Source organism: Sipha flava, unplaced genomic scaffold, assembly GCF_003268045.1.
Source record: "Sipha flava isolate LNK unplaced genomic scaffold, YSA_version1 304_pilon_pilon, whole genome shotgun sequence".
NCBI lineage: Eukaryota > Metazoa > Arthropoda > Insecta > Hemiptera > Aphididae > Sipha > Sipha flava.
The window spans coordinates 335,124-349,072 of record NW_020272981.1 but is presented as its reverse complement, the minus strand read 5'-3'; the positions used below and the strand labels follow the sequence as shown (position 1 = coordinate 349,072).

The following is a 13,949-nucleotide window of genomic DNA, read 5'->3' as shown; positions in this document are numbered from 1 at the left end:
TTATACTTAATTTATTCGTGTTGTACTATAAATGTTTATTTTTAGACTGATTTATGGTCCGATACCATTGAACTTATTTGTTCGGCCAAATTTAAATTAGGGGTATTATTGATGACCACAGTGATATTATATATAATATGATATTGTGTCAATCAATTTTTTTTCTCATTCTCTATAGGTTTAGGATCTTAAACATTTAAACATATTATGTCTGTATGTCATTTAAGTATTGTGTTAATTTATTTTCAAAATTAAATTTTCAGTGTTTTTACATTATCTTATACATTATTATAATATTACTATAAATGTATTTTTTTTCTCTGAACCAATTCCATAATATTTAATATTAATATTAACATGGGTTACCACTTAATGAAAACAATTAAAATAATGGCCAATTGTATAAAACTTAAGATTTAAAAACAAATTATTGTATTTTGTAATAGGCCCTATATTTTGTAATTTATAGTGCCATAACCAACCTCAGATGACTGAGATAAACAATTAAACTTGTGTAAATTATTAAGATATAATAAATATATTTAAAAGTATTTATACACAAAAAAAAAACATGTGTTCACAGTTTATTGTAATGCAGGTATTATTTACAGCATAAGGTTAGACAAACGAATACAATATTCTTAATCTTATAATAATATATACAAAGTCAATACAGACAAATATATACAATTTATACATCTATATATATATATATATATATATACACAACTAATATGGATTAATAGCATACAACTATTTACACTTATGTACAAGTGATTTGACAGAATAATTGGTAGGATTATTTGTAGCAATTCGTTGGCTTAAAAGCATCAATATTGTGCCTTTGCCTGTGGTCAAGGGGGACTAAGATGGGCCCTACCGCGTCCTCTTCCTCGTCCCCGACCTCGTCACCTCCTCCCATCACCCATTCCTATATTGCTGGTGGTCTTTTCCAAATAAGCCAAAGGTCCTTGCAACAATGCTCCGGGCATCGGCCCTCCGGCCACTGGACCAGGCCTCTGCTGCTGCTGCTGTTGTTGTTGCTGTTGTTGCTGTTGTATGAACATAGCCTGTTGTGGCGAGACCATACCACCAGGCACTTGAGGCGATGGTTGTTGCTGAGGCGGTCCTATGGGCCCGGGCAAAGGAGACGGCATAGGTGCTGGCATAGGACTCTGGCCCATCGTACTCTGAGCCGGCGACTTAGCCACTTGTTGCACATCTGTCAGTACGTTTTGCCACACGGCAATCTTGTCATAGTGCCGGCGTATGAGATCGTCTTTGCGCGCCAGTTCCAGTCGCAGCTCGCTTATATCTTCTTTGACGATCAGCTCGGGTTTGAGCGCAGACAGCAGAAACCGCTTCTGTAGGAAAAACGCCTCCAATTGTCGGGCGATGTCGATGAACCGCATCGTGCACTGATCAATGTCCACGCGCACCTCTTCCCTGTCGACTGGCGAGAATGTCTCGTCCTCCTTGGACATAATCTCGACCAGCGACATGAACGCCTCGTCGAACTCGTCCACTAGATTGCCGTTGCCGCTGGTCGGAGTGGCCATGGCGGTGAGGTGAGGACCGGACTCGGATTCGGTTATCGTACGGAAGTAAACGCGAAACGGAGATTGCTTAACGAGAACACGAACGAGACCGGTGACACAAGACGGACGACGGGAATCACGAATCGTTTTCGCACATCATACGGTTATCATAGTTCGAGATCGACATCATGATTTACGGTGGTTTTGATAATGGTATTTACTATAATGTTATTAATATTACTAATATTACGGATGGGATAGACGTGTGCGCCAGACAGGAGATAAACGTCGTTTTTCCTTTATCTCGGCAGCGCGGCCATCAACAATTTTCATTTCGTCGTGTACGAACATTTGCAGGTTAAGCCCGCCGATAACAGTTGGCCAACCTGTAGATTTGAAATCATCGATGGACGGTCTCAACCACTACGTTATCGATACGAATTAAAATTCTGGGTAAATTTAAAATATCTTGAAGCAAACATCAAATTTGAAAATCATAATCGTCATGCTCGTTGACATCACCAGCTGAACGGCACACTTTTCCACGGGTCCTGAACCGAACGTTAAGTAGAGTAGTTTTGTTCTAGGAATAACGAACAGGATATCCGTCAAGACGAGCACTTCAATTGTTTCCAACCCGATCGGGTAAGTTAGTAATTTATTGTTGTATTTCCGGTTAGAATCGTACGACGATGTGTTACTATATCTCCTTATTATCACTACTCTACAAAATTCGAATACCGGCCGTACGATCCTGTCTCATTTTTAATTTAATTTTTCTTCTCTATGATCCGACATCAATGTTAGGTAGTCAAATGGTGGTTTACCGTCAATGCCATTTCTCAGAAACCTTTATGATATATTTGTGCTGTCATTTTGCTTTACTAAATGACTGATTATTGACAGTTCCCTATTTAAAATGATTTTGTATGCATTCAGGAAAAAACTATAAGTAAATTGTAAGAATAATCAAATTTCTTTCAAATTATTTTATATTATTATTATTTAAATTGTAAAAAAGTATTTTAAACTAACGACGTAAGCATTAATATATGCCTACCAATGCATTAGTCAATGCTTCAATAATGTTGTATGAATTCAATATCCAAAGTACAGTTAATGTTTTTTGTTTTAAGAATATTGATGCGTTTTGTTTATTGATAAGTGACAGCATCAGTCTTAATGTTCCTTTATTGCGCTGTTCCAATAAAATAAACAATAACAATTGAAAGATAAATTGATTTAATTCGGTCAAATTTAAGTGTAACAGTGTAGTAGTGTACAGTTCTGTGTGATCAACATTAATATATTTATTTAGTTTTTTTATCCACTTTTAAAAATTTTATATTTTCACATTAAAATAAAATTTAATATAAAGATGAGTGAATCTGGCAGTGATTGTTGCAGACTTGAATTGGCTATAAATTAATGAATTAACTAAGTTTCAGACCAGATGTCTATCAAGATAATCATTGTGATGAACCATTTGATAAATACATAATTTGCTTGAAGGTAATTTGTTTGTATATTTATATTTAATTATATTATAGGGATGAATCAAATCCTATGGACGAATGTAAATCATTCAAAAAAGAATATGACAAGTGCTTTAATACTTGGTTCAGGGATAAATTTCTTAAAGGAAGTAATGATGACTCTATGTGTTCAGAGCTCTTGAAACATTACACTGGCTGTGTTAAGGTATATTAGTATGCTTATATAAAAAGGAAATATATATTTATATATATAATTTCAAAAAACTAGTACTTTAAAATGTATTTGAGATTCAAAATAGTTGAATTTTAAGTATATCTTTTATGTATACCATTAAAATATTCTATGATCAATTTTCCAATTAAAAATTTTGAACATTAAGTTGTTTTCATTTTTCAGAAAGCAATGAAAGACAAAGACATAGATATCAGAGAATTAAGGCGGTATCATACAGAGATTGGATCCAAAGATGAATGACCGAAAAAAACTAATCTTTTAGTTGTATTTTGATTTGTATACTAAAAATTAATATAGTTTTAGAAATAGTGATGCTGATTCGGTATGCGTTCTACCGGTTTTGGCATTATATACTCGGTCTACGTTCGATTAGGTTAGAATATTGGTCTGCAATTACTGTATATGTGTTATCTGCCTCGGTTTTATGTAATATGTTGGGTATTTCTTTCAACTGTTAATAATCTCTTATTATATGCAAACACAGGAGTGCAAACTCAAAATATTGAGAAGTCATGGTTTGGACGCAAAAATTAAATTATTGAAGAAAATGAGGGGTGTTCCACTTAATCATTTGCAGTCCCATCTTGATCACTATTGCTGGTGACTTACCGTCAAGACAGTCCGGATTTTTTTCTCGCCATGTTAGAGGACATTTAGTTCGTGAATAGAGATCGTCTTTGATATAACTCAGTCAAATTCACATGTACCAACTCGGACACATTTCGGTAAAGCTTAAACCGAATCATAAATAACAATTTAAAATATAAAATAAAACCCAGTCAAAACCATTAATGTAGACTGTAGAGCATATACAGAATCAGAAACTTGTTGGTTGAGTGTATACTGAATTAGCATTGAAATAGTATCTTTCTATTATTTATTAATTGTTTTTATATATAATTTGTTTGTATATATAATTGTTTAAATTGTCTGAATATATAATTTATTAAAATACATTTTTATTATTTTTATTTTACAGTTATAAAATGAATTGGACAGTCTTGTTGTAATATGATTGAGTAATTGTTAGGTAAAATATCTTCTGTAAAATGTAGGTTGTATTTTACTGCAAAAAAAAAAATTTAAGTTAAAAATGTACTTAAATATTATGGTTATTTTATTATTACTAATGTATTACTTTTTTTTTAAAAAAAAATAGCTGTACTATCATAAATACTAAGCAAATACTACACACTAATTTGTTAATTCTATCTGGTTAAGGCATAATTTATGGTTTTATTTTGACATAAACTATTCATTTTTATAATTTAATATTTAAGCTTATTTATTAAATTTAATTCATAACTATTATGTGCACTTATTTTGTGATATACTATCTTTATAAGTTATTAGTTTTACCTAAATTATTTATACCATTGAAAATTAAATTTAGAAAACTAAATTAATTTTATCAATGCCTTTATAGAAAACAATAACTAAACAATTAACTCTTATTGTTTAAATATATTTTTATTTAAGTCAACGATTGTATTATAGTATAACTTATAAATATTATATTATGTCAATTTAAATATAAAATATTTTATAAATTATGATAAATAAAATAAATTGATTATATTATACCAAGTTAAAATTGAAATACAAATTAGTGTTAAGTATTCACTTAGATAATAATGCTCACCGAGTGTCTCAAGGAACTGTTTATAAGTCTCAACATTTCTTAATGTACAAAACAATATTATTTCAGTTGTGTTATTGTTTAAAAAATATTTCAATGAAGTGCATAATGGTTCAAACATAGTTTTATCGAAGGTCACATCTAAAATAATAAAAAATTGATTAATGAGTTAGAGAAGTACATGGCTTTTAAATCTATATGTCATTACCAGCTGCTAACACTAAGTCTGGTTTATTCTCTTTAAACACTTTAAAATCTTCTATATCATCCCAGGAAAGTTGTACGGTTTTATATTTACAATTAAATGTTTTATAGGTTTCATTGATTTGTATGTTATATTGTAAAGACTTCAGTACAGTTGAATGACAATCTGTAAACCAGTATTCACGAGGTTCGCAATTTGTACACACGCTTATTCCACTTAAGCCTGTTCCACAACCAAGCTCTACAATAAATTTGTCTTTTAGTTTATCTTTGTGTTTCAAACACCAAATACTTAAAGCTACACCTGCCTGAAAGAAATATATATTACTTAGATTAAGCTAAGCAATAAAACACTACTAAAGTAAATTTAATGTTTTTTATTTTGCTGAAATATGACCTGCCAAGTACATAGTCCAGTAGTCCCATGAGAAACGATACTAGTACTTTCTTGAATTGTTATGATGGATTCGACTATTTCATTATCAACATTATTTTTAAGTATATAGTGTTTGTAAAACGGTCCTTCATTACTTTCTTTTTGAATAAGTTCTACATACTTCAAATAAAGTTCATCACATAACTCATTCCCATCATTTTCCATCTGAAAATAAATTGATTTTACTAAGTCGTTATGTCCTCGTAAACAACACGTATCTCCAATTTTATCAAAAATTATGTTTTAATTTCATAATATTTAATATCTCTTTGCAATTACAATTTATGAATCTATTTTTTTTCTGTTGGGTAGCCATAAAAGGCATAGTATTAACTTAATCTGTAAAGATCAATTATATTTAAATGGTGAAGTCAAAATTAAAAAGTTTTTTCACTCTCCTGAAAAATATTTTAAATGGAGATTCGTGTTGTTTATGTGGATGTGACAAAATATTATTACCTTAGCTCAAATGATTAAATTGAAGTAGAAAAATATATTCATATTTATTTAAAAAATTTAGTAAAAATTTTATGTTTTTATCAAATTTTTCTTCAATTAAATGTGTAACTATGTCAATGTTAAATCAAAACTCATAAGTAGTAGGAACTAGAGATGAGCAAAAAGTTTGAAACATCGATGTTTCGATGTATCTACATTTGAAACATTCATGTTGGTGATCAATATATTCGACAAAAATTTGATGTTTGAAAATATCGAAGAGTACCTTAATAAATTTTAAGAAAAATTGTATCTATGTTATATGTATGTATGTTATGTATAAATTGTAAAATCTTTAAATAAATATGTTATTTAAATATTGGACTTCAAATTAGAAAAAAATGATTTTTTTTCAACACATCGCAATAAAAACATCGATGTAGGATTTCGATAAATCGAACAAAAGCATCGATATTTTTAAAAAATCGATGTATTTTGCCCATCTCTAGTAGGAACCAAATTATAAACAAATACATAATTTTAAGTTTTTATCTATAATTCCATGTTGTAAAAGTTTCTACACTTGGAAATAAATAATCGTACAATTAAAATAGAATCATATAAAAATGAAGTATATATTAACCATATAAACTCTTATTATGTTTAACTTTAAAATATTATCATAAATTAATCAATGCATTTTGGATTTTATAAAAATATAGCAATTATACGATTTCATAGTCATACATAATTTATACTTATGAATTAAGTGTTTCATAAAATATACAATTTTATTTTGATATTTATATTTAATTGAATTGTTATAAGTATATATAGAATACATTTTTCAATAACTAGCAAATTTTTTATATTATATTAATATATATTAAAAATATTGTGATTAAGCGTGTATAAATTCATTGCTTACTCATAAGTGTTAATACTATTGTTAATGTTCTTATAAATAAATTTGAATCTATGTTACATTAACAATATATATATATATCTAAATTTTTCTCAAGAATTCATGTTTTTTATTAATACTTTTTGTACGACATAATCTTTAAATCGTATTGTATTCATAGAAATGCTGCCTTAATAAATATATTTTCTAAAATTCCTTTTAAAAAACTACAACTATACAACAAGATCATTTAATTATTACAAAATTAAAATATATTTTCTACTTACTGAAGTTTTTTATTTTTATTATTATTAAATTTATGACATTCTGGTGTAAGGTTTAAATTTAAAAATGTATGTACAAACTATTAATTGAATTATTGAATTTAATACTATGAGTAAAATACTAAGTAGCAATGAAATAATTTAGATTAACTTTTTTTAGTACAAAAATATGATTGTAATTGGATTTAGGTGCTAAACACAAAAAGCTAATTTGCAAAGATTCTGCACAGTTAATTAGACATTTTTACCTTAAAAGTATAAATATAATTTTAATAATATATTGATATTATTCAAAATAAAAATATTACTTTAACATGTTTTATTTTATCTTGTTTAAAGAAAAGAGAAAAACAAATTATTTCAGTCCATTATTTCATACTTGATTTATAATAGTTTTCAAAAATCTGGTTAGATATTGAGTTTTCAGAGGATATTTTTGCAATATTGGATGTGACAACATCGTCAATATGAAACTGAATTCATTTGAAATGTTCTGAAATACAATGAACATCAGATTTGGCAGTCACTTAATTATGTAACTGTTTTTTATTGTTACTTTAAAATTAATCGCTGTGAGTTGAGTGGCACACATGAACTGTCTAACCATATCATTATTCAAACAGTCGACAAACGTAAGCGACATCTCTGCAGATGATATAGAAATTAGATACGAAACAGTTGAAAATTATTGACTTATTTGTTTCTTACACTATTGTAAATTATTCCAATCATGTTTATTGAGTTCAGATTAATGACATTAAAACACTTCTTATAAGTTATAACTGCAATAATATAACATTATGTATGGAATTCGTTTATTGGTTTTATCACTTTGCACACGTGATATAACCAATATGTAACCGGAGTTGATTTTAAATGTTAATGGCAGTGTTTACTGATAATACTGATAATAAGGAACATTGCTTGATGTGGGGGCATGGCTATAGATCAGCGGTTGCCAACCGCTGGTCCGTGGGCTACTGATGGTCGGCAGAAAAATTTGATCGTCACTTACAGAATCTCTTTGTCGTTGTTTCCCAAAAAAAGAAGATCCTAGACATGTATTATGTGGATAATAGATCCATTTGCAGCAAACAATGAAAATAACAAGTTAAATATGACCGAAAAAAAAACCTCATCAATTTATTTAATAGTATTAATGTAAAAAACTATTTTAAGGTAAAAGTGGTTAACTTAGTGTTCTTGTTCACGGAGTTGAATCCTGTTGGATTGATATTTATGCTAGATTATGAAGTATAGATAAGTGTTTAGACACTTTTTTTATCAGGTAAATTTTATAATAATTTTTAAATTTAACTGATAGTCAACCCCTTAGTTATATTTTTGTCTATTAAATAAGGAAAAATTATTCTATAGTTCATATACCTATGATATATAATTAATCCAGTTTGGATTTTTATATTGTTTGTAAAAATTAAAGTTAAGTTTGATATTTTTTTTAGTACATTTAAATTACTATAGGTACCTATTGTTATATAATTTTAATTTTAACTAATTCATCAATTATATTTGTGGTATGAATGGGCGAACAACAGTTATTTTTTAATGCTTATTTTTTTCGCTTTCATAAATTGTATTACTATTTGGATGATAGGTGAATTGCATCCAATTTACTTATAATTAGGTGCATTGCGTTTCAGATGTAATTCGGTGATAGGTAAATTGCGTACCCGATGTAAAAATGTTTAGTATTTTTTTCAATGTTAATAATAGTTGTTACCATCATTGCCTGTAAGTGTGGCCGCTAGGTGATTGCTACATCATGTCAATCAAGCCATTATACAGTGTGTTACAAAATAATTTATCCGATTTTAGTAGTCTATAAATATTTTTCCTGTAATTTGAGGTAAACGACGCACCAACCATCTGAAAGGTGGGTTTATCTAGTTTTTATTGATTGCCGATAAGTTGTGATAATGTGCAGTTTAGTCAAGTGGCGTAACTTAATTAGTTGTTATCGAAATATCAACCGAGCAACAAAAGGCGTTATGTGCGCTAATGACGCTACATTTTGTCCATGGCCACGTTCGCTGGATCTTAAAATCTGTGATTTTTTTCTCTGGGGTTACATAAAACCAATGTTTATATATCTTCCCTTCTAAAAGATCTTGACGAATTGAAAAGTAGAATAACAGACGCCATCAACTTGGTTACAGTCAATATGATTCAATAGGCTTATGAGGAATTTGAATATAAATTAGATGTTTGTCGTGAAAGTAAGGGGGGAGACACATTGAACATTTATAAGCATTGTACCTAAAACTTAAACACTCCTTTAAAATGTAAAATTTATTCAAACCTGATTAATAAAATTTTACAATAAATATGATTTTTTGAAATAGGATGAATCATTTTGGAACAATCTGTATAATATAAATCCTTTAATATGCTTATTGTAAAATTGTATTATTATATTGTATGCATAGGCGCAAATTGGTACTTCATGTTGAATCATTTCTTTAACTATCTATTTACTTTGAAAATATCTTGCTATTATGGAATCTATCAAAAAATCTTTTCGTCTTATTTATTTAAATAATCGATTCTTGTTGAACACGAATAGGGCTTTGCAACATAATTTTGATGCATATAAACCAAAAAATAAATTTCTTTATTATTGATACTGTTACTATTAACTTAAAATACTCATCTAGATTTAATTATCAAAAAATAAGATCAAAGTTAGTAATAATAAATATATATTTAACAGTTTGGTATAAAATATAGTATTATCTATCTATTGATAAAATTGAACTTGAAACTGTAGATAAAATACATTTTCGTGAATTAGTCTCACATAAGTATTGTAATTTTTTTTAAATCTATTATTAATTCGCAAGTTACTTTTAGAGATTAAGAATCCAAACTTTCACCGTGAATCCAAAAAAGTAAAAGTTAGGCCATCTTCATGTAGCCCACCCTTTGTGACTATGAACTTTGAAATCAGTGCCAAACGAAAGCTAATGACTAGCAAAAATTTGCAATTAACTTGGCCGCTATAAACTTTTGAACTCCTGGAGTTGGGTACCCGTTTTGACCTAGGACTTTGAAATCATCGCCAAACGAAAGCTAAAAATTATCAAGTATTTTCAAGTTCATTTTTAGAATTCGCGAGTGAATCGGGTGGCCAGTAAGAGCTTTCTAAGAAAATGGCTAGGGGGTTACGTGACCAAAAAATTTTTGATTTATTGGGGACGGTAACGTATCAGAATTGGATTTTTCGGACGAAGAAACAGGTGAACTATTGAAAAGTGAAGAACTGAAAGAATTATTAAATAAATAATAAATCCATTTATGTTTTGATAGTACAAACAACTTTTTTCTTAATTTTCATCAATAAAAACGTTATTTTTATTATTTTATTATATAAAGGTTAGTTAGGTTATTGTATATATTATTTTTTTTTTCATACAAAGGGATTAAATCTAATTTTATTATAATTATGAATAAAAATATTCATTTTTAATTACATTATATTGCTTATTATATTTATTGAAACATTTTAAAATTTAATATGATCATTTTAATATTAATTTTTTGTAACCATTCAGACCCAATGTCCCATATAGAGGACATATTTCCAAAGTCATTAAAAACTAAAAATAAATTTTTTCAAAAATTAGTTTTATTATAGTCCACAGTAAAATAAATATATAAATATGGTTTTTTGTTGTATGTAAGTATACATAATTTTTTTAATAATAGTTGATTTCATACATATAATTGTGCTTCGTTTACATTAAATGTAAACTGTTAAGCTTTTTTTTTTCATTTTCATTTAATACCTTTTGCGTTTTTGAAAAAGCATTTTTCATTGTTTGTATGAAGATTGCATACTAGATTCAATTACAATATTGTATTGTATAATAGTAATATAATTTAGATATATCAAATATGACAGAGACAAAGAAAATATGAAATAATAATAACAAAAGTTCACAATATTTAATTGTTTTGTTTATTCAACAAGTTAATAGGTACAATATGGCATTATACCTAAGAACTAATATAGCTATTATAACTAAATCTAAGACATTAATAAATATGTAATCTATATAATAAAATATATTCCCTCCTAAATAGCCTACTTATTACTTCATAGAATGTTGTTGCTGTTGTTTATGCTTAATTATTACCATACATAATTACCATCAAAATATGCAACCTAAGTAACATATATATAAATATATATATAGCTATATTTATAGTTCATGCACATTACGATTTGTTTTAGTTTTAATTTTACATTTTACTGAACAACCACAATCGTGTCTAAAACTTCATTTCGAATGTCATGCGTAATAAAAAAAAAAAAATGTATTCAATAATATAACTTTTATTTAGTATAAATACGTTACTTATTTCTATGTACTATTACATAAATCTTAAAAATCCCATAAACAATTTATCACAATTTTTATCTTTAATTATAATAATATTTGCACTTATATTTTCTAGATAAAAACCTATTGATTAATGAACAAAATAATAAATAAATTAGTAATTTTTTTTACAGGTTTTATAATAATAAATCCTTGAATTTAGGACTGGTACTTAAATGTATTATTTGTTTGTTTAAATTTATTTCAAATATTCGACTTAGTGAAACTGTACTGATAATAATTTTTATAATAAATCTTGTATTTTAGTTGTTAAACATTATGTCTGCCGAACTATTTATTATTGTATAATTTCTTTGTAAACATAATTCACGTTTTGACAAACTCAAACAGAAACGCTATAATAATGAATATCTAATACATTTTGTATTCTAATAATTTTATTATATATATATATATATATCATAGTTTTGTAAGTAATATAATTAAATAAATCTATAATTTCAAAGAAGTATTATGATAAATCGTACACTTAAGTAGTAGTAATTAGTCTAAAAAGCTAATTAAGAATATTTTATATAAATAGTATAATAAATGTTTAAATTTGGATAATATAAGCAAAAAAAGTAGCGTAAGAGTACTTTGCGTGAGTTTCGCGATTATAGTGTAAATAATCTATAGTAATATGATAATTATATAATCATTCCCCATGATTTATTTATTTTTTTTTTTTTTGTAAAATATTAAATAATACGACGTTTATAATAATATAATATCATAATTAATAAGTATTATTTAAATATAAATTGTAATTTTTGTTTGTGTTTAAGTTTGTCAAATAACTGAATTTGAAACTAGATAGAGTTGAAATGAGTATGGGCTCAATTTACTCAACCTCAACTGTGTCCAGTTTCTTGTTTTAAATATTTTGGCTAGAAATTTAAAAATGTTCTCCGAAAAATTGTGTATACCTTGTTTAAGATTTAAATAACTATAATTTATATTTGTCTGTTCAAATTAAATTAACAAGAGCAACTTGCATACATTTTGTGTTGCTATTGAGATAAATAACTACAATTTTATCATTATGAGTAATTTCAAGCAATAATCTAGGCCAAAAATATTTAAATTTTATTATATTATTGTATTGACAGTAAATTTGCATGGATACGTACTCATGTTAAGTATCACTGTTGTCGGTAACCATAACTTTTTACATAGATCCTTCGCTTAAAAATATTCTGAAATATTGGAAAATCATTCTTTACAAATAAGTACCAGATGAAAATATTTAAAATTAATGAATGAATGGCAATGTTTTGACAATATTGTATTACGTAATTTCAATATGATAAAATCAATTTTAATAATAGAATAAATTGTGATATTGCTGTACACGTAAATATTAATATGACTTAGTAAAATAAAACAATATATATATTGTTTATTTGAATAAAGTTACGAAAAAAAAAAATAATAATAAGAAATAAAATTCGAGAAAAACTAACTATTGACTTAATAATATTAAATACATAAATGTCAGCCGTTATTAACATTGGATAAGTTATGTATTTATGTATATTGTGCCTTGGCATTTAAAAGAAATGCATATATTATGTTAAAGATCACAAATAATTATATTATTATAAAGTTAGAAATTATCATTAGAATAAATGAACCAACCCTTTCTGACTGGGTTTTTTTTTATTGTACATTTATTTACGTAAATATCTATACTTATGTATTATATTATATAATATATTTGTAAAAAAAAAAATTTTCATTTGGCGAAAAACAATTCCGATAAATTTATACATATATTTATATATAGAATTTTGGATCAATGACAGAAACCGTTTACAGAAAACCGTAGGTTTCGTATACCTTTAAAAATCGGCCGCCTTTGTCCTGGTTCTGCCTGAAAAAAAAATAATAATAATAAAATGTTCAACACAATTCTTAATAAACGCTCTCGGTAGAGTTCAAGAACGAGAACGTCTTTACCACAAGACAACCAGTAGAGGAAAAGTTATTTTTCGAGCTCTACATTTTTTTTTTAACTATCGAGTCCGGACCAATACACTCGGGACGAACGGGTTCGTGTTACGAAGATCGCGTGTACGGTTTATCGTCAGACAACAGCTGTGTCACAGTCATATGCGCAAACAAGGAATTTCAATGGTGGGTGAGGGGTGGCTTCAGCCCCACCATTTTAACTAAAAATTATAAGTCGTGGCCCATTTGTCCCATACCTTTAAATCAGTGCTTCTCAACCTTTTTCAAACTGCTGCACCCCTAAGAAGCAAAATGTTTTTTCAACGCCCCCCCCCCCATCCTTCACTTCATTAAAATAAAAATGAAAATAGTATACATGAAATGTTTATAATAGAATAATAAATAATATAGATATAAAT

The 13,949-nt window shown here is 27.4% G+C and overlaps 4 protein-coding genes across 5 annotated transcripts in view; 1 reads left to right on the top strand and 3 right to left on the bottom strand.

Moving 5' to 3' along the window:
- Positions 1 to 392: 392 nt before the first annotated feature.
- LOC112686312 (mediator of RNA polymerase II transcription subunit 28) lies at positions 393 to 1,844 on the bottom strand. Its single transcript, XM_025558530.1, has one exon. The coding sequence runs from the start codon at positions 1,557 to 1,559 to the stop codon at positions 909 to 911; it is 651 nt and encodes a 216-aa protein (XP_025414315.1). The 5' UTR covers positions 1,560 to 1,844; the 3' UTR covers positions 393 to 908.
- A 101-nt stretch (positions 1,845 to 1,945) lies between these two features.
- Positions 1,946 to 3,561, top strand: LOC112686313 (TP53-regulated inhibitor of apoptosis 1-B-like). Its single transcript, XM_025558531.1, has 3 exons — positions 1,946 to 2,183; positions 3,089 to 3,239; positions 3,432 to 3,561. Exons 2-3 carry the CDS (start codon positions 3,105 to 3,107, stop codon positions 3,507 to 3,509), a joined length of 213 nt encoding a protein of 70 aa, XP_025414316.1. The 5' UTR covers positions 1,946 to 2,183; positions 3,089 to 3,104; the 3' UTR covers positions 3,510 to 3,561.
- Positions 3,562 to 4,195: 634 nt separating this feature from the next.
- On the bottom strand, positions 4,196 to 7,996 carry LOC112686311 (protein-lysine N-methyltransferase EEF2KMT). The gene is made up of 6 exons (XM_025558529.1): positions 7,731 to 7,996; positions 7,554 to 7,667; positions 5,510 to 5,713; positions 5,117 to 5,420; positions 4,912 to 5,049; positions 4,196 to 4,335 (listed from the first exon to the last, which is right to left on the bottom strand). The coding sequence occupies exons 1-6, from the start codon at positions 7,815 to 7,817 to the stop codon at positions 4,238 to 4,240; spliced, it is 945 nt and encodes a 314-aa protein (XP_025414314.1). The 5' UTR covers positions 7,818 to 7,996; the 3' UTR covers positions 4,196 to 4,237.
- Positions 7,997 to 13,302: 5,306 nt separating this feature from the next.
- Positions 13,303 to 13,949, bottom strand: part of LOC112686333 (regulator of G-protein signaling 11) — a 49,297-nt gene continuing 48,650 nt past the window's right edge. For both annotated transcript variants that reach the window (XM_025558554.1, XM_025558555.1), the window contains one exon: positions 13,303 to 13,453. In XM_025558554.1, coding sequence (XP_025414339.1) covers positions 13,393 to 13,453 — 61 coding nt within the window. In that variant the 3' untranslated portion in view covers positions 13,303 to 13,392. The remainder of the gene's footprint in view (positions 13,454 to 13,949) is intronic.